The sequence below is a fragment of the Hemitrygon akajei genome, chromosome 14 (assembly GCF_048418815.1).
Source record: "Hemitrygon akajei chromosome 14, sHemAka1.3, whole genome shotgun sequence".
NCBI classification, from domain to species: Eukaryota; Metazoa; Chordata; class Chondrichthyes; order Myliobatiformes; family Dasyatidae; genus Hemitrygon; species Hemitrygon akajei.
The window spans coordinates 102263375-102287292 of record NC_133137.1 but is presented as its reverse complement, the minus strand read 5'-3'; the positions used below and the strand labels follow the sequence as shown (position 1 = coordinate 102287292).

At 37.4% G+C, this 23918-nt stretch overlaps 1 protein-coding gene across 1 annotated transcript in view; it reads right to left on the bottom strand.

Moving 5' to 3' along the window:
* col7a1l (collagen type VII alpha 1-like) overlaps positions 1-23918 on the bottom strand; it is a 420731-nt gene that overhangs the window by 159151 nt on the left and 237662 nt on the right. Inside the window, exons 65-69 of the mRNA XM_073066798.1 lie at positions 21635-21670; positions 19654-19770; positions 15032-15181; positions 4047-4208; positions 3077-3121 (exon numbers count right to left, since the gene is read on the bottom strand). Of these exons, the coding sequence (XP_072922899.1) occupies positions 3077-3121; positions 4047-4208; positions 15032-15181; positions 19654-19770; positions 21635-21670 (510 nt within the window). The remainder of the gene's footprint in view (positions 1-3076; positions 3122-4046; positions 4209-15031; positions 15182-19653; positions 19771-21634; positions 21671-23918) is intronic.

Genomic DNA, 23918 nt, shown 5'->3' with positions numbered 1-23918 from the left:
ATATATTCTGTGACTATTTATCTGTAATTTGAAGAATGTAAGGTCACACAAATTTACTAATGAACACATCTTTAAAGCTTGATTCCCTCCCCAAAGGACACAGAAAGATAGATACAGGTAAAAGCCTTTGAGCTCTTTGAAAGTGGTTATTCAGTTACATTATTTCACCTTGGCTTCACATTCCTTGATAAGTCTTCGCAAAAGAAATGTATTGATTCACTGCCAAAAATGCCAGTTGATTGGAGTGTCAACAGTCTTTGTCCCAGAGTCACATACTCTTCTACTCAAATGTTTTGAGACTGTTTGCTTCTACCACTTCTTAAGCAGTGTGTTCTAGACTTCAACGACCTTTTGGGTGAAAAAAATAATTCTTCCTCATATTGACTCTAAACATCATATTATGTCCTCTGTTCTAAGTTACATCTGCAATGGGGAAAATTTTCTTAACATTTGTTCAACTTATACACATGAGAGGTTTAGGATGGTGCTGTTGAATCTCAACGACTTCTGGCTGCTGGCTAATGAAGCATGGAAAACAACTAAATACTTTGTTAATCATACATTTTTTGGCAAACAATCATCTTAAGTAATAGTCTGTAATTTCCCTTTGGATCCGGTGTCAATTCAATGTGGTGGAACCGAGGTAAGACAGTAAGTCACCGAGAGCAAGGAAGACCCGAGGTCCGATCGATTTAAGCGCCTTGCTGAATTGGAAAGGTCGGGTATGGGCCAAATCGAGGCGATGGGTCCAGGCCCCAGAGCAGATTGAGGCAACTGAACCAGATGTTTAGATGCTGATTTTGGCTCTGGGCCAGATTGAAAAGGTTAAGGTGAGGGATAAGCTGGTTCAGTTTGCTGCTCTGTGATGTTTACTCACCTCTGCACTGAACTATGAGTCTCGGACTCTCTTTGTGGACTTCAGCTCAGAATGCTATTCGCTTGCTTTTATTGTTTGCATGATCTTTTTTACTCTCTCTGCACATTGGGTATTCAACGATCTTTTATATGGATTCTATTTGGTTTATATGTTTTGTGGTTGCTTGTGAGGAGATGAATCTGACTCTTGTATAATACTTTGATAATAAATGTACTTTGAACTTTGAGATTCTCCAGAGCAACACACACAAAATATTGGAGGAGTTCAAGTTCAGATTTAATTAATATTCAACCATACACGAATACAGCCAAACAAAACAGCGTTACTCCAGGGCCAAGGTGCAAAACACAGCACCAAAACCATTCGCAGCACAAGGCACACATAGCACATATAAGATATCAGTAAAATACAGCCACAGAAAAAAAATAGTCCAAGTCCCTGAGTTCATGAACGTTTGCAGCAGTCTGCCGTTGAACACGGTACAGCTTGTCTTCTGCTGAACACTGATTCCAGCATGGATGCCATACCATGCCGCCTTTGGCACTCCAGTGAGGCACCCAACTCTGATGCCTCCAGGCAGCTGCAGACAGGTGACACCATGGCTTGAGGTCTAGTCCTCACTACAACTGAGGCCTCACAACTCCCCCACTGTTTGCCAAGAAACCAATAACATTCCACACCACCAATGTCCAACAGAGTCTTTTGCGAACACAAGAAAGCCACTAAGATGTTCACTTGCTGATAGACTACACACCGATGCTTCTCCGTTGTAGGCAGCATCATGGTCTGCACTGAGTCCAGCTCCTTCAGCTTCTCTGGCGATGAGCAATGTACTGATGCGGTAGACCTGCAGTACTTTAAGTTCTTAAAGTCTAGCAGAGTCTTGCAATCGTAAAAAATACATTTAAAAAAGACAATAACACCTTTGGTTGACCCCATAGAAGCTGCGGCAAATGAGCGTGCCACCATCTTACTGGAACTCAGCAGGTCAGGTAGCATTCTATAGGGAGGAATAAGCAGTCGACGCTTAGAGCTGTGACCTTTGTGTACCTCTATAATGTTTCCCTTCAGCCATCTCTGCCACAAGGGAAACAAGTCCAACCTTTCAAGTCTCTCCTCATTACCAGAAACATTCTATCCCAGGTAATATTCTGATGAGTCTTCAGCACTTCCTCAGTGAAATCGCATTCTTCCTCTATTATAGTGATGAGAATGTACACAATATTCTAGCTCCTGCCTAATTAAATTTTCTATGTCACAGCCAAAGAAGACAATTATCACAAGAGCCTTCTTTGCCATGGTATCTTTCTGTGCTCCAAGCTTCAGGGATCTTTGGACTTCTACATCATATTTGTTTCTTAATAGTCCCTGGGACCCTATAGCCTTCACTTAATTAATCCCCAATATGTATTCTCAAACACCCAAACTAGGAAATTCCAGATTTCTGCATGCTTTTACTTTAGATAAGTACCCTATATTCACTTCAAGACGATGTCCTGGTGTTGAGTTTCCTGACACAGGCAATCATTTCCTGGCATATCTATTCTGTCAAGTTGACTTCGCGTTTTAAACACTTCAAGCCGATCCTTATGCCCAAGGATATTTCAGATGAATCCATATGTACCCCTCCAATATATCCTTAGCTGCAATGCTCAAAACTATCTGCAGCAGACCAGTGCATCTGGCCATGGCTCCAAAGAAATCAAGACTTGCTCTCCTTTGTATTCCAGCTCCCTTTAGGTAAAGACCAAAGCTCCATCATCTCTCTATTGCATTGTCTGCTGGCATTTGATAACTTGTGTGTTGGGACTTCCAGGATCAGTAAAAGGTCATGATTTCTCACCATTTTAGGAAGTGTTCTTTAATATTACTTCAGGCCAAAATAGATGAAACCACACTTGTCTATATTGCCAAGATCAATTGCAGATAGATAGGAGAAAGTTCTCTTTGTAACTACTGGTAAAGAAACGTGAATCTATTGATCACTGATTTCACTCACCCCCACACAGTAAATTCTAAAATCATGTAGCAATTCTTTGTGTGGAGAACTAATGCTCTTGCATACTTTTAGCACCAACGATCAAAGTCAAGTTTCCCTTCCAAGTTTTTAACTTTTGATTATGATTCAGTGAAGCTGTGGGAGGCAGAGAAGGTTAGACGAGCGTGTATTGGTAATTAGCAGTAAGTGTGGATACTTACTATCGAGGCCTGCTTGCTTTTCTGTCTCCTTGGCTTTGATTTCATCTGTTTAGGGAGAAACAAAGGAAAGCTTATATGTTGCACAAAGAAGCAAGATAATATGGAAAGTTACAAACAGGTTATTTTAACACATTTAAAATAAATATTAGGTAATGCAGCCCAGAAATTAGGCAGTGTTTATGCAGGTTTCCCTAGTAACTCACAGCAAGACTCAAAACCTCCAACAGAATGGTGTAAATGGCTGAATGCAACCACTTACACCGTTTCCATGGATATTACAATGGAATTTCAGGTCCCCACATGATTAATCACACCTTACTTGAAAGTTGAATGTTAGAGGGCGATCATTAGAATCTCAGAATATCCCAGATCATTCACACCTACAGATCCTTCAGATGGGAAAGGTAGAGCAAAAGTGCTGTGCTATCTCTAACGTGTAATATGGTATCAAACACAGCACAATACAGCATCCTCTGAATAACATGTAGTGCATGAGGAATGTTTTAAGATTCACTTTTATATGAGCCACCTTTGCACTCCTGGTAGTGACACAACAATCCCTGGGTAAGTATTTTCAGGAACCAAGGACTGAATAGGGATCTTTGGACGAGATGTGAGATCAGATAGAGGATTGGGATGGGGGTAAGTGTGGATAAATCACATTGCATGTCAAGTGGAATAAGGCTTGGAATGTACTTGGTGGTGTGGGGATTTGGAGATAGCTGTAGTCACTTTCTGCTATGAGGGCACTTTGGTAAGGATGAAATTCCTGCTTTGTTAAATGTTTTAGATCTTATTGTATCAAGGGTTCTACTGACCTCCTGACCCAGTAGACATTTCAGGCTTAGACATCTAGTATTTGTATAATCAGTAGTCCAGTTCATCATAGCATGCACCTGTTGCCCTTTTTCACTTAGTCATAAGATAACTGGGTTCATGCCAGTCTGTATAACAATGGAATGTGGCCCACCTTGGTTGTACTTGTCATGGTCTGGTTATCAGACAAGGCTCCATCAAGATGTGAACCACTCTTCTCGGGATCTGGCGATTTGTCACTGGCTTCATCATCAACTGCTTCCAAATTTCCAGAGCTGCCTTCCTTACCCTTATTACTCAAACTCTCAGACACTTCCTGTGTAACCAGAGAACAAAAACAATGAATACTGTAAATCCAAAGTGCTGGACAGAAGCTAGATTTCATTGTTTTCTTGTATGCCAAACAGTGTCTATGTATTGATAAAAGCCAATCAAGTCACTTTAAAAAAAAAACTTAAAATTGGCTGGATATATAATAAAACCAATGATTTAGCTCTAGAATTGTGCATGAAAATAGGATTGTACAGATCTTTGCTGCTTTAATCACTGAGGAGGTTGTCAGACCTGGGAGCCACAGAGCAGCTGCGTGGAAGATTGCTGTGAATGTGAGGGTAAACACAAGGACAAAAAAAGCACGGTGACTGTCTGCCCGAATGAATCCATGCCACAAATGGCTCCAATCCCCTGCAAGACGATCAAGGGATAGTAACAAATGAGCGTGAGGCATCAATGTGAAGATCCCTTATAGAATCACACAGCAGGGAAACAGGCTATTCAGGCCACTGTGTGCACACTGATGAGAATATCATGATGTGAATCCTAATATTTCCACTTGCAGCCCCGCTTGGTTTAATTGATTTCTCCGTAGTAATTTCAGCATCACATGCTCCTAGCATTTTGTTTTGACAAATGTTGTCAAAGAAAAATTTATTACCAATGTATATGTCAACATATACTACCTTGAGATTCATTTTCTAGCAGGCATTTACAATAGAACAAAGAAACACAATACAATTTATGAAGATTACACATAAATGAATTCTGACAAACAAGCAATGTGCAAAAGAAGACATTGTGCAAATAAAAAAAATACGATGAACATGAGTTGTAAAGTGTCCTTGAAAGTGAATGTGTAGGTTGTAGAATCAGTTTATAGTTGTGGTGAGTGAAGTTATCTCTGCCATTTCAGGAGCACGTTGATTGTAGATTGTGGAGGAGATGTTGTTGCCAATACATATTGACTGTGGTCCGCTAGTGAGGAAATCGAGGATTCAATTGTATCAAGGCCCAGGTCATGGAGCTTGGGAATGAGTTTCAAGTGGATGACAGTATTGAATGCTGAGCTGAATGCATCTTTATTGTCCGTGTATTCCAGAGCTGAGTGAAGAGCCAATAAAATAGGATCTGCTGTTGACGTGTTGTGACAGTAAGTAAATTGGAGCAGATCCAGGTCACTCCTCAGGCAGGAGTTCATATGCTTCATCACCATGTTGAGTATTCATTGAAGATCTAATGTTGACCCAAATACTCCAATTCATGCCAATGTGTGGTGCATATTTTATGATATTATGATATATTGTCAGGAAAATATCAGTTGTGCAAAGATGTGGTGATTTCCCAATGGACTTGACCACCTACAAATGACTTCCGGTGTAATCTGATTTCATGTGTATTGAATTAGTTTTATGTTTGATTTGCGTATCCAGCTTCTAAAATTGCAAGTCTTTGCATGACACAATACCACATAGTCTGTAACAATATCTTTGCACTAATTAATTAGTAGCAAGTGAGGAAATGCTTCTGAAAAAATGTGTGAAGGAAGCTCATGCCAGAAGTTGCAGTTAGAGTTGCTCATGGACACCTGAACTTCATAAAAATACGTGTTGTTCATAAATTGACACTGCTAATATTTCACTCATTGCACCTATCATACCTGAAGAATTCTACTTAAAATGATTGAGAAGCAGCATCTTGGGAGCCTAGTGATCATTATTAACACATGATTTTACATTGTCAGCTACACTTTAAAATCTGTGTTGGCATCAAAATGAATAATGGGGAATCCAAATCTGTTAATGTCATTAACTGGAATGCCTCAAAAGTGAGTATTGTGAACATTGAGCTAACTTGGTGTTTAAAGCTGTTTTGGATAAAGGAATGACCAAATTTATCGGCTACATGTTGGAAAGGACTAACTTAAATAGTTACTTGTTAGTTTAATTGTCATAAAACCCAATGGCATCCAACAGATTGAAACAGTGAAATTGATAAATCTCATTTTGCTGGAGGTGCCCATGTGAACTGATTCAGTAGCGGCCATGTAAAGTTCAATTCTTCTGTCATTTTATGTCCAAATTCCTTTTCCTTGGATGGTGGGTCCATTAGCCCAGAAACTTAAACACAAAAAGTGTGTGTTGAGGGGAGGGAGTTATTTAGCACTATGCCCTCAAGTACTTCTTAGCTCTCAAGTGGATTAGTGATTGTGATCTCTTTTAAGCTACTTAGTGCCACTCCACTCTGGGAATTTCTGGTCACTAGGCTCTCTCTCACTGGTGGCCCAATTACAACAGGCACCAATCAGACATGCACATATGCCCCCACTCTCCAGTAAAACTTCTGTGCAGCACTGCCTGGGAAATTAGGAAAACATTCTGATGAAGCACTAAATTATTGGTCACTCCTGGATTATTATGTTTCTGGGCTTTGCTGCCCCTGCTCCCGTGCTACTTAAGGGGAGCCCCTAAAAGCTCCCTTAAGTAACCCAGGCCAAAATTGAGATCTTAGCCCACGTAGATTTCCTTGAATTATTTTTTTTTAAAGTTACTACACTTAATTTTCCTCCATACCTGTGTGTAAACCATCATGACCTTCCAAGGACCCTTGAGATCCTGATTTCTGGGCAATCCCCTCACATCAGGCTCAAATTGGGTTTCCAACCACTGTACCTCCCTCTTTGCTCTCTCAGATATATGGAACTCTTATGAAGCATAATACTGAATTTTGTAAGTCAGAGTGATCACTGGTGTGTAGCAAGATGACCCTTTATTGGGCAACAATTCCTATTCTTCCTAGTTTTTATCACTCGAACAATGGACAATAATGCAGGTTTGCTAGGTAGAAGCGCAAGTATACACTATCGGAATTTCATGTAAACTCTAGAAACACAACCAAAGTGTGATTTTGCAATCTTGGAATATGGTACTTTTGTGATTAGCAATGTAGTTAATGTTCATTTTCAGCTCTGCAGTGTACCCAGCCACCTCCTCTCCACGTAACCGTGAGCATTATGCAAACAAAAAGCAGTAGGTATGACTTATTCTGCATTTCCCATAACCACCTCTCCCTAAGTGTAACAAACTGAGAATTTAAAAATGAATTTAATTAGTGTTACAACTTTACATGGGCTCAAACATCTATTGTTATGTTTTGTAACTTCAAAACATTGAACGAATTCAAAAGACACAGGAGTCGGAACTTAGTGTTTTACTTTAAGCAAGGCATGCACGTATCATGTGGTAGTGTTATAACGTATGCAATTCACATTTTTTTTAACATATAACCATAATGAATTACATAAAAAAGAATGATTAATCGAATATATTTACAAGATCACTCAAATGTTACTGAAATTTTAAATATACAACACTCCTCCCTTGCTTAGCTATAAACTCCAGCTCAATAGAGAACGCATCTCAACTACAAACGTTTGTATATACACAGAATACTATATAATAAAACTTCTATATGCAGGCATCCACAGCACAGTAAATTTTAAATTATCCAATTCAGGCCAAAAGATTTACAGTAATTACAGTGGAGGCTTTTGTACTCTTATGGGATAAAGTCTTTCCCAACAAGGGGAATCAATCTGCTTGGCAGGTGAGACCTGGAGCTATGAAGCAATCTCAGGTTCTGGCACCTCCTCTATGGTGGTTGTAGGAGTTGACTCTGAGACTGCAGGAAGTGGTTCTGACAGCAGTAGCCATCTTTTTTCTAATCCCCTTTTCTTTTTCTAGTTTGTGCATTTTGACCTTGGGAAGGTGCATTTAGTTTACTGGAGTATTCTCTTATTAATCCTTCTATTGCTCTCTTTACAATCTGATCTCTCCTCTTGGTTTCTATATCTCCAATTGACTCCTTTCTTTTTGGCCTTCCATTCATCCAGCTGAGGTTTGGTCTTTGCATCTACTTTTACAAGCAGCTTTTTGTCTCCCACTTGAAGTTCATGCAATAACTTAATTGCATACAAAATTGGTTCTGGTTCTTTATATTCACAAAAGCTGAATGCTTGCAACTTTCCTGAATATCCTTGAACTTTCTTCCAGCTTATTTCCCAAAAGCTGTGTGATTAACATATCAGAAGCTTTCTCAGATATGTTGCCCATAAAAATTGTAATCAGAGCACTTTGTTTGGTGACTATGAGTACCTGCCAGAACTCGTTTGGCCAGGCTGGTTTCTGTTTAGACAATGCAATTTTGTCCATGCTCAATTTCATTCCTGAGTGCAACTCAATTGCCATTTCCATTGAAACAGCAATTTTAATTGCTCTTTTAAATGTGAGTTGTGCTGCAGTTAGGGGCTGTTTTTGAATTCTTTCTTGCAATATTCTACAAAGTAAATGGCCTCTCAGTGCATCATTAAGCTCATTACTGAACTGACATTGCTCAGACAATCTCTTCAACTCAGCCACATATGCTGAAATGGACTCCCCTTCTTTTTGATTTCACTTATGAAGCCTAAAGCATTCCGCAATCAAAAATGATTTTGATTCTAAACATTAATGCATTACCTTCACAATATCAGCAAAGCTCACTTGTGCTGGTTTGGTTGGAGCAGTCAAAGTTTGAAGCAAACTGGATGCTTTCAAACAAAATGCACTCAGCCAAATTGGTATTTGTTTCTCATTGGCTGTTTCATTTGCTTCAAAAAATTGTTCAGTTAGCTTAGTATACATGAGCCAGTTATCACTTGATGAATCAAATCTAACAATCTTTCTAATGTTGCCATTCTGCTCTTTTTTTATGGTTATTATCACCTGGCACTCATTGTTATAGACCCTGAATTCTTCTGTTTACTGCTTTTTTTTTAATGTCACTCTCTCTCTGCACGTGCTGGTTTGTGTTTTTTTTTTAAACTTGCAATTCCTCACTGCATTTTATTTTTAGTTCAAGCATCTCAATGCACTTCAATAGGTTGATGGTTGTCTCGGGTTCATTTTAAAAATACCCTGTCACCAATGTTAGGTTTTGTAACTGCAAAATGTTAAATTAATTCAAAGGAAAACATGGGAGACCGAAATATGAATCTAACTTTGTGTTTACTTTAAGTTAGGCGTACACGTATCACATGGTAGCGTGATGACATATGCAATTCATGTATTTTTTTTACATATAACCATAATGAATTATATAATTCAAAGAATACTTTTTTTTTAAACTTTTTTTATTGTTTTCAAATAGTTACAAAATAAAAGTGTATGAGAAAAAAAAAATGTTACCCAGCCCCCCTCCCCTTAACCCCTCCCCCCTAACATCCCTAAAAAAAAAAAGAGAGAAAAAAAAAGGAATGCCTGGATATTGGAAGATCCCCACACGCTCCACGGAGTTCGTAATAACTTTAGTGTATGCATTTATTTCTTTCCCCAAGTAACCAATTATTTCATCTTCGGAGCACCTATATATTTAATCCTGTCTTTTGTAAATAAGGGCGCCAAATTTTCAAAAATGTTTCATATTTATCTCTTAAATTGTAAGTGATTTTTTCAAGTGGAATACAGCCATAAATTTCGTTCTTCCAACGATCTATACTTAGATATGTATCCGATTTCCAAGTCACTGCAATAGCTTTTTTGGCTACTGCCAATGCAATTTTTATAAATTCTTTCTGATATTTATTCAATCTGGATATCGGTTTTATCCCTTCAATATTACCTAGTAAAAGTAATGTTGGGTTGTGTGGAAGTTGTATTCCAATGATTTGTTCCAGTAAAACTCTTAAATTTGTCCAAAAAGGTTGAATTTTGGAGCAAGACCAAGTAGAATGTAAAAAAGTACCAATTTCTTGGTTACATCGAAAACACTGATCAGATAGATTTGGGTTTAATTTGTTTATTTTTTGTGGTGTAATATATAGTTGATGTAAAAAATTGTATTGCACTAATCTTAATCGAACGTTTATTGTATTTGTCATACTCTCAAGACATAGTCTTGACCAGTTTTTTTCTTCAATTTTGATATTCAAATCACTTTCCCATTTTTGTCTTGACTTATGGACTCCTTGTTTAATTGCCTGTTTTTGAATCAAATTATACATACAAGAGATAAATTTTTTAATCTTTCCTTTTTGAATTAAAGTTTCTATTTCATTGGGTTTCGGTAGTAACATTGTTTGACCTAGCTTTTCTCTTAAATAAGCCCTTAGTTGAAAGTAACAAAAAAGAGTGTTGTTTGATACTTTATATTTATTCTTTAATTGATCAAATGACATTAATATACCTCCTTCAAAACAATCTCCTATATATCTAATCCCTTTTTGAAACCAATTATATAAAAGTTGATTATCCATTGTAAAAGGAATAAGTCTATTTTGGATTAAAGATCTCTTTGCTAATAAGGATTTCTTTGTCTCATCGTCAACATTTATCTTATTCCATAAATCAATCAAATGTTTTAATATAGGAGATTCTTTCTTTTCCCGTATCCATTTAGATTCCCATTTATATATAAAGTCTTCTGGTATGTTTTCTCCTATTTTATCTAGTTCTATTCTGATCCACGCCAGTTTGTCTTTCTCAAAAAAGGATGCAATAAATCTAAGTTGATTTGCTTTATAATAATTCTTAAAATTTGGAAGTTGTAACCCTCCTAGCTCAAATTTCCATGTCAATTTTTCCAATGATATTCTTGACATCTTACCTTTCCAAAGAAACTTCCTCACATATTTATTCAGCTCTTGAAAAAACTTCTGGGGTAATTGTATTGGTAGTGATTGAAATAAGTATTGTAATCTAGGGAATATATTCATTTTTATGGTATTTACTCTACCTACTAATGTTATTGGTAATACCATCCATTTATCAAGATCTTCTTGAATTTTTTTCAATAGTGGTAAATAATTTAATTTGTATATGTTCTTTATATCATTATCGACTCTTATACCTAAATATTTTATACCATTTGCCGGCCATCTAAACTGGGTTATTGATCGACATTGATTATAGTCTCCTTTAGTAAGAGGTAAAATTTCACTTTTGTCCCAATTTATTTTGTAACCTGATACTTTCCCATATTCTTCTAATCTATAGGATAATTTACGCAACGATTGCAATGGGTTTGTTAGATAAAGTAGAACATCATCAGCAAATAAGTTGATCTTGTATTCTTCTTGGTTAACTCTAAAACCCTTAATATCTGGGTCCATTCTGATCAGTTCAGCTAATGGCTCTATCGCCAACACAAATAAAGCAGGTGATAATGGACAACCTTGCCTAGTTGACCTTGTTAACTGAAATGGTGTTGAAATTTGACCATTTGTCACTACTTTAGCTTTGGGATTAGTATTTAAGGTTTTAATCCATTTTATAAAGGATACTCCTAATCCGTATTTTTCCAATACCTTAAATAAAAAATCCCACTCCAATCTATCAAATGCTTTTTCTGCATCTAAAGCAACTGCCACGCTCATTTCCTCCCTCTTCTGTGCTAAATGAATTATACTAAATAAGCGAGTTACATTATCTGCTGATTGTCTATTTTTAATAAATCCTGTTTGATCCATATGTACTAATTTTGGTAAGCATTTAGATAATCTATTAGATAAGATTTTTGCTATTATTTTATAATCAGTATTTAATAAAGAAATCGGTCTATATGATGATGGCTTTAAAGGATCTCTCTTTTTTTGGCAATACTATTAAAATGGCTGTCGAAAAGGATTCTGGAAGTTTATGCGTTCTTTCCGCTTGGCGTATTAACTCCATAAGAGGAGGAATTAATAAATCTTTAAACTTTTTATAGAATTCAGGCGGAAAACCATCTTCTCCTGGAGATTTATTACTTTGAAGTGATCCTAGGGCTTCTTCGACCTCTTTCAATGTAAAAGGCATATCTAATCCCTTCTGTTCTTCCGTATTTAATTTTGGAAGAGTTATTTGTGATAGAAACCTTTCTATCTTGACATTGTCATTTTGTGATTCTGATTTGTACAACTCAGAGTAAAAATTCTTAAAAGCTTCATTAATTTCTAAAGGTTTATAAGTAATTTTATTTACTCTTGTTCGAATTGCATTTATTGTTTTAGAAGTCTGGTCTGTTTTTAGCTGCCATGCAAGAACTTTATGTGATCTTTCACCTAGTTCATAATATCTTTGTTTAGTTCTCATAATTGCTTTTTCCGTTCGATATGTTTGGAGCGTATTATATTGTAACTTCTTGTTAATGAGTTGTCTTCGTTTTTCTTCTGTCATATTTCTTTGGGATTCTTTTTCTAATTTCGTAATCTCTTTTTCCAATTGATCTATTTCTATCATATATTCCTTCTTAATTTTAGAAGTATAACTTATTATCTGACCTCTCAAGTATGCCTTCATTGCTTCCCACACTATAAATTTATCATCAACTGAATGTGAATTTATATCTAAAAAGAACTGAATCTGTTTTTTCATAAAATCACAAAAGTCTTGACGTTTTAATAATATTGAATTAAATCTCCACCTATAAACTGATTCCTCTTTATCTGTCATTATCATTGTCATTATTAAAGGAGAATGATCTGACAGTATTCTTGCTTTATATTCCACATTTTTCACTCTATCTTGAATATTTGTTGATAATAGGAAAAAGTCTATCCTTGAGTATGTTTTATGTCTATTTGAATAAAATGAATAATCTCTTTCTTTTGGATTAATTCTTCTCCATATATCAATCAGATTTAAGTCTTTCATCAATGATAGAGTTAATTTTACTGCTTTTGATTTTGTAACAACCTTTGTTGATCTATCTAAAGCTGGATCTAGACAAAAATTAAAATCTCCACCTATTAATATTTTATCATGTGCGTTGGCCAAATTCAAAAAGACCTCCTGTATGAATTTTACATCATTTTCATTTGGTGCATAAATGTTCATAAGGGTCCATAGTTCTGAAAAAATTTGACAGTGTATAATTAGATATCTCCCCGCCGAATCAATTAATATGTTTTGTATTTTAATTGGTAGATTTTTGTTAACCAAAATTGCAACTCCTCTCGCCTTTGAATTAAATGAAGCTGCAATAACATTTCCAACCCAGTCTCTTTTTAATTTCTGGTGTTCTGTGTCCGTTAAATGAGTTTCTTGTAAAAAAGCTATATCTGTTTTCATTTTTTTAATATATGTTAAAATTCTTTTTCTTTTTACTGGCCCATTAAGCCCATTAACATTAAAACTTAAAAAGTTTAGTAGATTAGTCATTATTTTTTTTTATTATATTATTCCAATCTATAATAATACCTAATCTTTCCACTTTCATGGTATCTTGGGAAATCTTTATAAAAATCTCCGTGTTGCTATGTGTGTCCCCACCAATCATCCAGGCTAAAAGATAGAAGAAAATTAAAATATAAAGAAAAAAACAAAATACCCCCCTACTAATGTTGTGGAAAAATAACACAACATTACCCCCCTCTGCTGTACGGGTCATGGCAACCGCCATGATTACACACGTGAATCCCGCAGTAACCGATCCAAAGCTCCCCAGCCCCCCCGCAACACAAAAACGTATATGTATAAGAAGAGAAAAAAAAAAGAAATACCATTCTCATTTAGTATTTCTAAAATTTTGCTCCCCTTTTCTATAATATCCATAAATGTCCATCAATTCTGTTCGTTGGGTCTATCTTCATAGCGAATAGATGGAAGATCTTGTACAAACTCCTCCGCTTTTCGATAATCGGGAAAAATTTTTTTTCCTTCCTCCAAAAAAATTATCAGTGTTGCTGGATGACGCATTGTAAATTTGTAACCCTTTACCCATAAGGCTTTTTTCACTGGGTTAAATTCCTTCTTCCTCTTCAACAGGTTGTGACTTATATCAGGGTAAAAAAGGACTGGTTTTCCTGCTATCATCAATGGCCCGTTTCTATTTTTGGCACTTTGGGCAGCAGCCTTCAGGATCTTTTCTTTGTCTTGGTATCGTAAGCATTTTATCAAAATTGATCGTGGGTTTTGATCAGCTCGAGGTCTTGGCCTTAAGGATCTATGAGCCCTTTCGATCTCAATTGGAATTTCTCCTTCCATTTCCAACTTTTCAGGGATCCATTTTTGAAAAAAATTTATTGGGTCTTCTCCTTCTATATCTTCTTTAAGTCCAACAATTTTAATATTATTTCGTCTACTGAAATTTTCAAGCTTATCAATTTGTTCCATAAATTGTTTTCTTTCTGATGCCCAAGCAGCATTTTCATTTTCTATTTTGTCCATTCTTTCAACCATGTCCTCCGTTGTAGTTTCCAAGTCCGTAATTCTTTTTTCCATTTTTTCCTGTCTCTTTGTCATTTTATCAAGCATAATCTCCATTTTGGTCATTTTTTTTCGAGTCTTTTTTGATTATTTTTAATTATTTTTAATGTGTCTAATTTACGCATTATTTGCCTCAAAGTCTTTTCTATATTTCTAGAAGGACTTTTAGCTTCTTCTTCATCTGATCTTTCCGAGACATTTGAAACAAAGAATACTTAATCAAACAATATATTTACAAGATTATTCAAATACAAGTGAAATATTAAATACACACATCTATAATCATATTACCTCCCTGAACTCAAAATTACTCTCAGATCTTTCCACTCTACCAGCTTTGTCCTTTTGGGTTTCCTCTTCTTCAAGGGTCTCAACATCAGGTTGCTGTCAGCTGCCTTGATCTAAGTTCTGAAATAAGCTCCTTAGACAAAACATGCCATCCCCTACTCCATTCTTTCTCTTTCTTTAAGATGACTGTATACATCTGCTTTAAACCTGCCACACATTTCCAGTATCCACCCGCTATATCTTGAATGCACCCTCTCCAGGATTCTGAAGCAATATTCCGGTTGAAGACAAACTAACGATTTATAAAAGTTTACAGTAATTAACATTTCTTTCTTTGTTCTGCTCTTACACTTACACTATGGGATGAATCACTTCCACTCCAGAGTAAATGAGCTTCATCCTGATGGGTAGAATTTGGTTCATCCAAGTCAAACTCCTTTACCACCTCTTGCTCATTAGAGAGAGATTGGCTGGCAAGGTTGTACTTCAGAGGTGAATCCTGCATCTGAATCAAAAGCAGAACTAAAAATTCATTTTAAGGGAAAATGAACAAGGGTTACTGAAGTTATAATATTAATTTAAAATCACTATTAAATAACTGATAAGGCTACATACTAGAAATAGGTTTGATTAGCACCTTTTTTATTACACATAAACCTTACCTGAAGTAGATTATACTAACAATCATTTTTGGTGAAATCATTACAACACAAAATAGGTTCAGATCCTTCCAAGCACTATTCACACTTCCGATTTTCTGAGCTTGCAATCCCAATTTCTTCTTGCTGATATAAATTGAGGCTCAAAGATGCATCTTTATGGATGCACACTGGCCATACAAATCCTTTTCTGTCTGGAAAGAATTGAATGACTCTTCTCACGAACTAAGAGTTTCAAAGTGCTGTGCCGTCAACTGTAAGCACAATATCTCATGGGAGGAAATAGCATTTTGTACCTGACCATTTCTGATGTTCCTGTAAATGCGGTAAGTATTCCTTGACCCACCATTTCCAAAACAAATTTGACATGTGTTGGACAGGCTTCCTTCTATGGTGAGCATAAATGTCCTCTTTTTGGACCTCTCCAGGTGGTAAGGTCTTCAGAAGCAACAGATGGTTGGGTACGAGTGCTTCCAACTCATTGGAATCAGAGGATGCTTTAGTAATTGGATGACCTTTGATAATAGCCTCTACTTCACAAAGGATGGTGTGAAAACCCTCTTTGTCAAGATTCTGTACCTTCATGGTAGAATTCAGGACCCTTGGCACAGACCTGATCAATCTCTCCCATGTTATTCCATGGAGAGGGGGAGAAGGGGGATGAGGTGTTAAAAATCCACTTAATTTCTTTTTGAAAAAAAGGACATCTCTGATCTGTGAATGATTCCACTTCTTAATGGTTTCTTGCAACCTATGCTCACCTCAAACAAAATTTGTCACATTATCACAGCGCAGTCCGTGAATCTGTCCTTGTCTTGCTATGAAACATCAAAGTGTATTAACAAAGGAATCTTTGTCTGAAGAAGTCACTTCAATGTGAACAGCTCACATAGCTAGACAGATAAAAATGACCCAATACTTCTTCACTGTACTCCTTCTGCTCTTCACGTCAAAAGATCCAAAGTAATCCAATCCTACACTTGTAAACAGTGCTGGCATCCTGAATCTGCATGCAACCATCAGCAAACAATGCACTTGACAGGATTTGATGTAGGCAAAAAATGGGCAACTATAGGCCAGTTAGCTTAATGTCTGTAGTCAGGAAAATGCTTGAAGCTGTCATTAAGAAAGAAATAGCGAAACATTTAGAAAGGAGTGGTTCCATTAGACAGACACAGCATGGATTCAGAAAGGGCAGGTCTTGTTTGAAAAACTTACTGGAGTTCTTTGACGACATAATGAGGACAGGTGGATGTTGAATACTTGGATTTCCAGGTGTTAGATAAGGCTCCGCACAAGAGACTTAAAAAATAAGATAAGGATGCATGGAGTCGGAGGAAGTGTACTGGCATGGATAGTGGATTGGTTAACCGATAGAAGGCAGAGAGTTGGTATAAATGGGTGTTTCTCCGGTTGGCAGTCGGTGGTGAATGGGGTGCTGCAGGGGTCGGTGTGGGGCCCACAGCTGTTTACCATTTACATTGATGATTTGGAACAGGGGACTGAGTGTGGCGTAGCAGAATTTGCTGATGACACTTCACTGAATGGAAGAGCGAATTCTACAGAGGATATGGAGAGTCTGCAGAGGGATACAGATAGGTTGAATGAATGAGCCAAGGTCTGGCAGATTGAATACAACGTTGGTAAATGTGAGATCATCCACTTTGGAAGCAGTAATAGAAGAGCAGATTATTATTTAAATGGTGAAAGATTGCAGCATGCTGTTGTGCAGAGGGACTTGGGAGTGCTTGTGCATGAATTGCAAAAAGTTGGCTTGCAGGTACAACAGGTTATTAAGTAGGCAAACAGAATGTTGGCCTTCATTGATAGAGGGATTGAATTCAAGATCAGGGAGGTCATGCTGCAACTATACAGGGTACTGGTGAGGCTGCACCTAGAGTACTGCATGCAGTTCTGGTCTCCATACTTGAGGAAGGATATACTGGCTTTGGAGGCAGTGCAGAGGAGGTTCACCAGGTTGATTCCAGGGATGAAGGGGTTAACCTATGAGGAGAGAATGAGTCGCTTGGGACTATACTCTCTGGAGTTCAGAAGAATGAGAGGGGATCTTATAGAAACATACAAAATTTTGTAAGGGATAGATAAGCTAGAAGTAGGAAAGTTGTTTCCATTGGTAGGTGAGACTAGAACTAGGGGACATTGCCTCAAGATTTGTTAGGTACCCAAGAAAGAGCCTTTTGCATGTAGGCGGATACAATTTTCTAATCAATACCAAAATGCTCCTGTAGTAAAGCCTTAGCTTCTAGTTATCCTTTCATAGGGTCAGCATGCTAGCAACTTCTGACAAGTTCTTTAGGGTGACCTCTAGTGCACTGTTCAAGGAAATAGAGGCAGACACTATATTGAATTGAAGGAGTGAGGTAGGGTCTTTGCCCTGAACATTAAGGTCACATATGGCTGAGTGTGGCATCAAGAAACCCTCATGTAAATGTAGTTAATGGACGTCAAATGAGAAATATTCCAGTGGTTGTAGTCATACTTTGTGCAAAGGAAGATGGTTGTGGCTGTTGAAGATCAATCATCCCAGCCCTGATGTCACTGCAGGGTTTTCCTCAGGTTAGTGTCCTTGGCCCAAACATTTTCAGCTGTTTCATTGATAACCTTTCTTCTAGCCTAAGTTGTATTTTGATTCCATATGCAACTCAGCAAATGAAGCAGCTCATGCTTACGTGCAGCAAAATCCAGACAACATTTAGGCAATGGCTGATCTTTCAACCAAGATTATTATGAGCTAAGGAGCCAAGTAGTCTTGTAAAATCCAGATTGGGCATTATTGATCAGGCTATTGGTGAGAAAGTGCCTCTTGATAGCATTGTTATTGCCATCTTCCATTCTTTTGTTGATGACCGAGAATAGACTGAATGGCCTGTAATCAACCATATTTGATTTGTCTTTCCTCTTGTAAATAGGTAATCTCTGGGGAAATTGTCAGATAATTAGATAGAAGGCAGTGCTATTATTCTATTGTAACTTAGCTAGAGCCACAACTAGTTCTGGAATACTGGTCTTCAGTGGTATAGATGCGAAAATAGCTGGTCTTTTGCTGTTGAACATTTCTGAACCAGACTGAAGATCTGAAGACTAGCTTGTGTGGCAATGGGGATTTAAAGAGGAGGCCGAGGTATTTGCACTTCTCAGTAAACCTGGTTGCAAAAGCTTCAGATTTTATCTTATGTGTTGGGGCTTGCCACTATTTGGGATGTTTTCTGGAGACTCCTCCTGTTTAATTGTCCACCAGAATTCATGACTGGATGTAATAACACTGCAGCTCTTTGATCTCATCCAGAAGTTGTGAGATTGCTTTGTCCATCTATTGCATGCTGGTTTCACTGTCAGTATGCATGTAGTCGTGTATTGCAGCTTCGCTAGGCTGGCATCTCATTATTAAGTATTCCTTGTGCCTGGACTGACCTACTCTTCTCCACTCTCATTGAACCAAGGCTGATTCTTTAACTTGATTATAGTCGCAGAGCAGGTAAATTTCGGCATGATCACAGCCACACTTCCAAAAAGCATGGGACACCTCCATTGCTGGGAATGACTGCCAGACATTTTCCACTTTTAGCACTGCCTGGAGAGATGGATGCTGGAAGAACGTTCTACTTTCCCTAGTTACTTACAGTAATTCACTCTCCAACCACTATAGTTCAAGATAAGTGGGTCATATAAAGTATCAGAGTTATAGTAGAAATTGCCATTAGTCTTTTAAATTGAGATTCCTTTAATTGTACAAGTCTGGGGGAGTATATATCTGAATAACTGTGGAGACTTCATTATACATGCTGCATAACCATACAAAAAGAGGGCAGCCAATGCCTGATGAAGAACTGTACGGTGATCTGGAGCTCTAGGATCTCACAGAAGACCCTGAGAACTTGCAGAAACAAAAGCAGAAGGAAGTAGGTGACCACTAGAGGAACATCCCTGATCACCACCCACAAGCTCAACTCCCATTGCGTTGAGGGGGCAGCCATTAACTACATGGGTCATAGGATAGAGCAACATTTCTCATGCACACAGTGACTCTCTGCACCCAACAACATAGCACACTAATAATCAAGTCGAAGAGCCCAGAAAATAATCCCTCACAAACTGGTTTGCTATTGACCACTGATTTTAAAACATTAATAAGTAATGCACAAGGAACAGTAGAAGTGTACATTATATAAGAGAGAATAAATGTACAGAAAGTCATATGGAATAGGACTTCCATGATCAGAAACAGGAGAGTATATTCTCCTCTTGACACCATCCCAATAAAATCTATGCACTTCAGACTAAACTTGATTGAACTCACTTTTAATTCATGGATTTTTCTTTTCGGCTTACTTTTCCTTGAATTTGTGAGCTGCTGCAGAACATCCTCCATTCCATTTTGAAGAAGTTTGTCAATTAATTCCTTCAAAAGAGACAGCTGCAAAATAGATCTCATAGTTAACACATGATTTTGATGATCCATTTGCAGTATGAATGGCCAAACAAAGAGTTGTCAGATAAACCTTGTTTTTATTTTATAAATTAAGAATTTTAAGGATCTTCTAAAGAGCAAAGTTGATTTAGGATTGAGGGCCATGGAAGGGTGTCCCAATCAGAGCTCCTTCATGGTGGTCTCAATCCCTTGTGGCAATGGAATCATACATAAAAAGGCGCATGACGCACTGGCAATATTTGAAGATGTCATGTTTAAAGCCCATGTAAAGTTCCCCTCAGAAGACGATGATGGTCTTTGTAATGGCAAATCTGTTTAAAAGGAATTGCATTTACTTTGGAATTTTCAAAACTTCAGGGTGCCTCAAATCACTTTACAACCAAGGAACAGCTTTATAAAATTCCGGCAACTTTGTAAAACAGCCAATTTCTACGTGGTCAGATGTCAGAAACATCAATTAGATTATGACCTGTTATTACTACAGTTGGTCATGACAATATTAGAAGTTAAAGATGGACAGTCAAATTAAGAATGCATGAATGATGAACACTTATCACATCCCTGCAATATCCGGATCATCACAGCTTAGTTTCCAGATACACTGAGTTATTTACTTACTCATCTACTACCTAGTAAGCTCCTTGCTATAGCTACAGGGCAATAATGTTGTCCTCTCTTTAGACGTGACAGATCTAAAGTGGTTGTAATTTTGTATTGATACCCCGATTATTATCTGAAAATGAATTCTATGATTGTAAATAAGTTAGGCATATTTATATACTTAAATAAATAAGCAAATATCAGTGATAATGGAAATTAAACATGCCATTCAGGAAGGACAAAAATGTAACATAATTTTGTTACTATGGTAACATTGTGTACGATAGTAACAAAACTGTGGCTCAGAAAGGTCACTTCTGAGGTCGAAGGATGTGAGTTCAAGTACTACTTCAAGGATATGAACACAACTGTCTAGTCAAATACTTCACTGCTACATTCAGGGCTGCCTTGCTACAAGGTAAATTTGTTCTACTATATTTTGGATAAGACTTTAATCCAATACCCTATCAATTTTCTAAGTTGAATATAAAAGATCGAATAGCATAGGGAGAGCAAGGAAATTTATCCTGGCGTCCCTTAGACAGCATCACTGAAAACAGATTAAGTGGTTGTTAGCATATGACAGTTCATGGGTGCCATTTGCTGTAAATTGTTTGGGATGTTCTTGTAATATATAAATGTAAATGTTTTCACTGTCTATGCTCTCTTAAGCACTTACATCTTTTATATATGCATATCAATCATGATTTTTATTGCTTCCCTCACATATTTCCCAACTGGTTTTAATTATATTTATCTCTTTTCATGTATATATCTATTTCTGTTTTTGTGACAATTTAGTAGTGACTAGTCTGTGAAAATTAGTTTAGAACTGCTGGTAACTTCTTGTACGAAATTTCTTTAGGCAAGATGAACGCCTAAAGGTGAAACAGGTACAAGGACCCTTGACTACATTCACTGGGGACTAATACAGTAACTGTTGAGGTTGGCCAGATGAAAATTTTCTCTGAAGTTAAAGACTTGGCAACTAGATTTTGTTATTTCAACTGCTTTAAAAAGGTACAACAATCTAAAGCAGGGACCAACATCTGCAAAAAATTGATAACAAACTGTCCCACTACAAAAGTGTACATGTATGCTCTTTTCATAGTTGAAAATTAGGCTCAAATCATTACCAATTTTTAATGTTACCACAGAGGCGCACCTATCTTAGTCTATGAATTTAGGGTTAACACTGGAATGTTTAAGATGGCTGATTGATTTTACTGGTTCTAAATGATTTACCTACCTTTATACCGTAAATATCAAAAAGCTTTTCTAGATCCTGTGGGAACAAAAATAAAAATAAACTAATGAAAAGATATTGGCTTCATATCAAGGTGTAGAGTGCTAAGGACAGACAAAACATAAGATACTTAGCACTCGGAGATATTTTTCATCCCTTCCTTACTCCCTTCTGCTCTTATCATTCCTTCTCAGGATTTGGATTCACTTCCTCCAGCAGCTCTCTGAATCACATCCAAGCCCTGTTCTTTATATTTACACCACATAGCTTACATGGCCCAGACAGTAAGAGGCTTGAAGACTATAACCAACCTTTCCGTCATGTTGGACATGCATAAGAGGTGTTAAGCATTGGATGACGAGGACTTGGGGTTGGGAGCAGGGTGATGAGTCACAATCTGGAGCAAAGAGTAGTGTATTAGCCTCAACTTAGATGTTTTATCTTGTTGCCTTTGTAAACTAAATAATTCAACTTTAAAGGTGCTGCTGAAACCACAAAGATTTAAGCTGCACCCAGGATTCTGAGCTTTGTTAACAGTGGTACAGAATACAAAAGCAAGAATGTTACACTTGGTCTTTTTAAAGCACAAACTAAACTATATTTCTCCTTACAGCAGAGGCCTAAGAGGTTTAATCTATGTGCTCAAAATCATTAATACTTCTGACAGCCAGATGCCAGTGCAGTAACTCAGCAATCTACACTAAGAATCCAGAAATCCAGCTACAAACCCTGTTCTTAGAACATAAGATACAGGAGCAGAATTATGACATTTGTCCCAATGAGTCTGCTCCGCCATTACATCAGGGCTGATCCATTTCCCTCTCAACCTCAATCTCCTGCCTTCTCCCTGTATCCCTTCATGCCCCAACCAATCAAGGATCTATCAACCTCTGCCTTAAATATACATAATGATTTGGCTTCCACAGCCACCTGTGGCAATGCATTTCATAGATTCACCACTCTTTGGCTGAAAAGGAGTTCCTCCTCATCTCAGTTCTAAATGGACATCCCTCTATTCTGAGACTGCGCTAGACTTTCCCACCATAGGAAACATCCTCTGCACATCCACTCTCAAGGCTTTTCAACATTCAATAGGTTTCAATGAGATCCCTCCCCCTCCCTCCATTCTTTTGAATTCCGGTGAATACAGGCCCAGAGCCATCAAACGCTCCTTTTATGATAAGCCTTTCAATCCCAGAATCATTTTGTGAACCTCCTCTGAACACTCTCCAAATTCAGTACATTCTTTCTTAGATAAAGGGCCCAAAACTACTCACAAATACTCCAAGTGAGGCCTCGCCAGTGCCTTATAAAGCCTCAGCATTACATCCTTGCTTTTATATTCTAGTCCTCTTGGAATGCTTGCTAATTAACACTTGACTTCCTCAACACAGACTCAACCTGCAAATTAACCTTTAGGGAATCCTGCACAAGGACTCCCAAGTCTCTTTGCACCTTAGTTTTTTGTATTTTCTCTCCATCTAGTAAATAGTCAGCCCTTTCATTTCTTTTACCAAACTGCATGACCAGACACTTCCCAACACTGTATTCCATCTGTCACTTCTTTGTTATTCTCCTAATCTGTCTAAATCCTTCTGTAGCCTCTCTACTTCCTCAAACCAACTCCCCCTCCATCTATCTTCATATCGTCCACAAACTTGGAATTGATGGCTTTCTGGCCATCAGCCGAATTGGTGACATACAAGGTAAAAGAATCAGTCCCAACACAGACCCTTGGGCAACACCACTAGTCACCAGCAGCCAACCAGAAAAGGCTCCCTTTATTTCCACTCTTGCAAATCAGCCAATGCTTTATGCGTACTAATATCTCTTGAGTAATGCCATGGTCTCTTGACTTGTTAAGTAGCCTTATGTGTGCACCTTGTCGAAGGCCTTCTGAAAACCCAAGTATACAACATCCAGCTATTCTCCTTTGTCTATCCTGTTTATTATTCCTTCAAAGAATTCCAACAGATTTGTCAGGCAAGACGTTCCCTTAAAGAAACCATGCTCTGGAATGTAAATTTGGTAATTATCTGGAATATTGCTGTGCTCTTGTTGTTCTGTAATCTAAATTTAGTTAATAGTCTGGAATTTTGCAGAAAATAACTTTTACTTTACTAAACTAGTCTTAGGATCAATGATCAGAAACTACTACTACTCACTAATCTTAAACACAAGAGATTCTCCAGATGCTGAAATCGAGAGGAAAACACACAAAATGCTGGACGAACTCAGCAGATCAGGTAGAATCTATGGAAATGAATAAGTAGTCAAAGTATCAGGA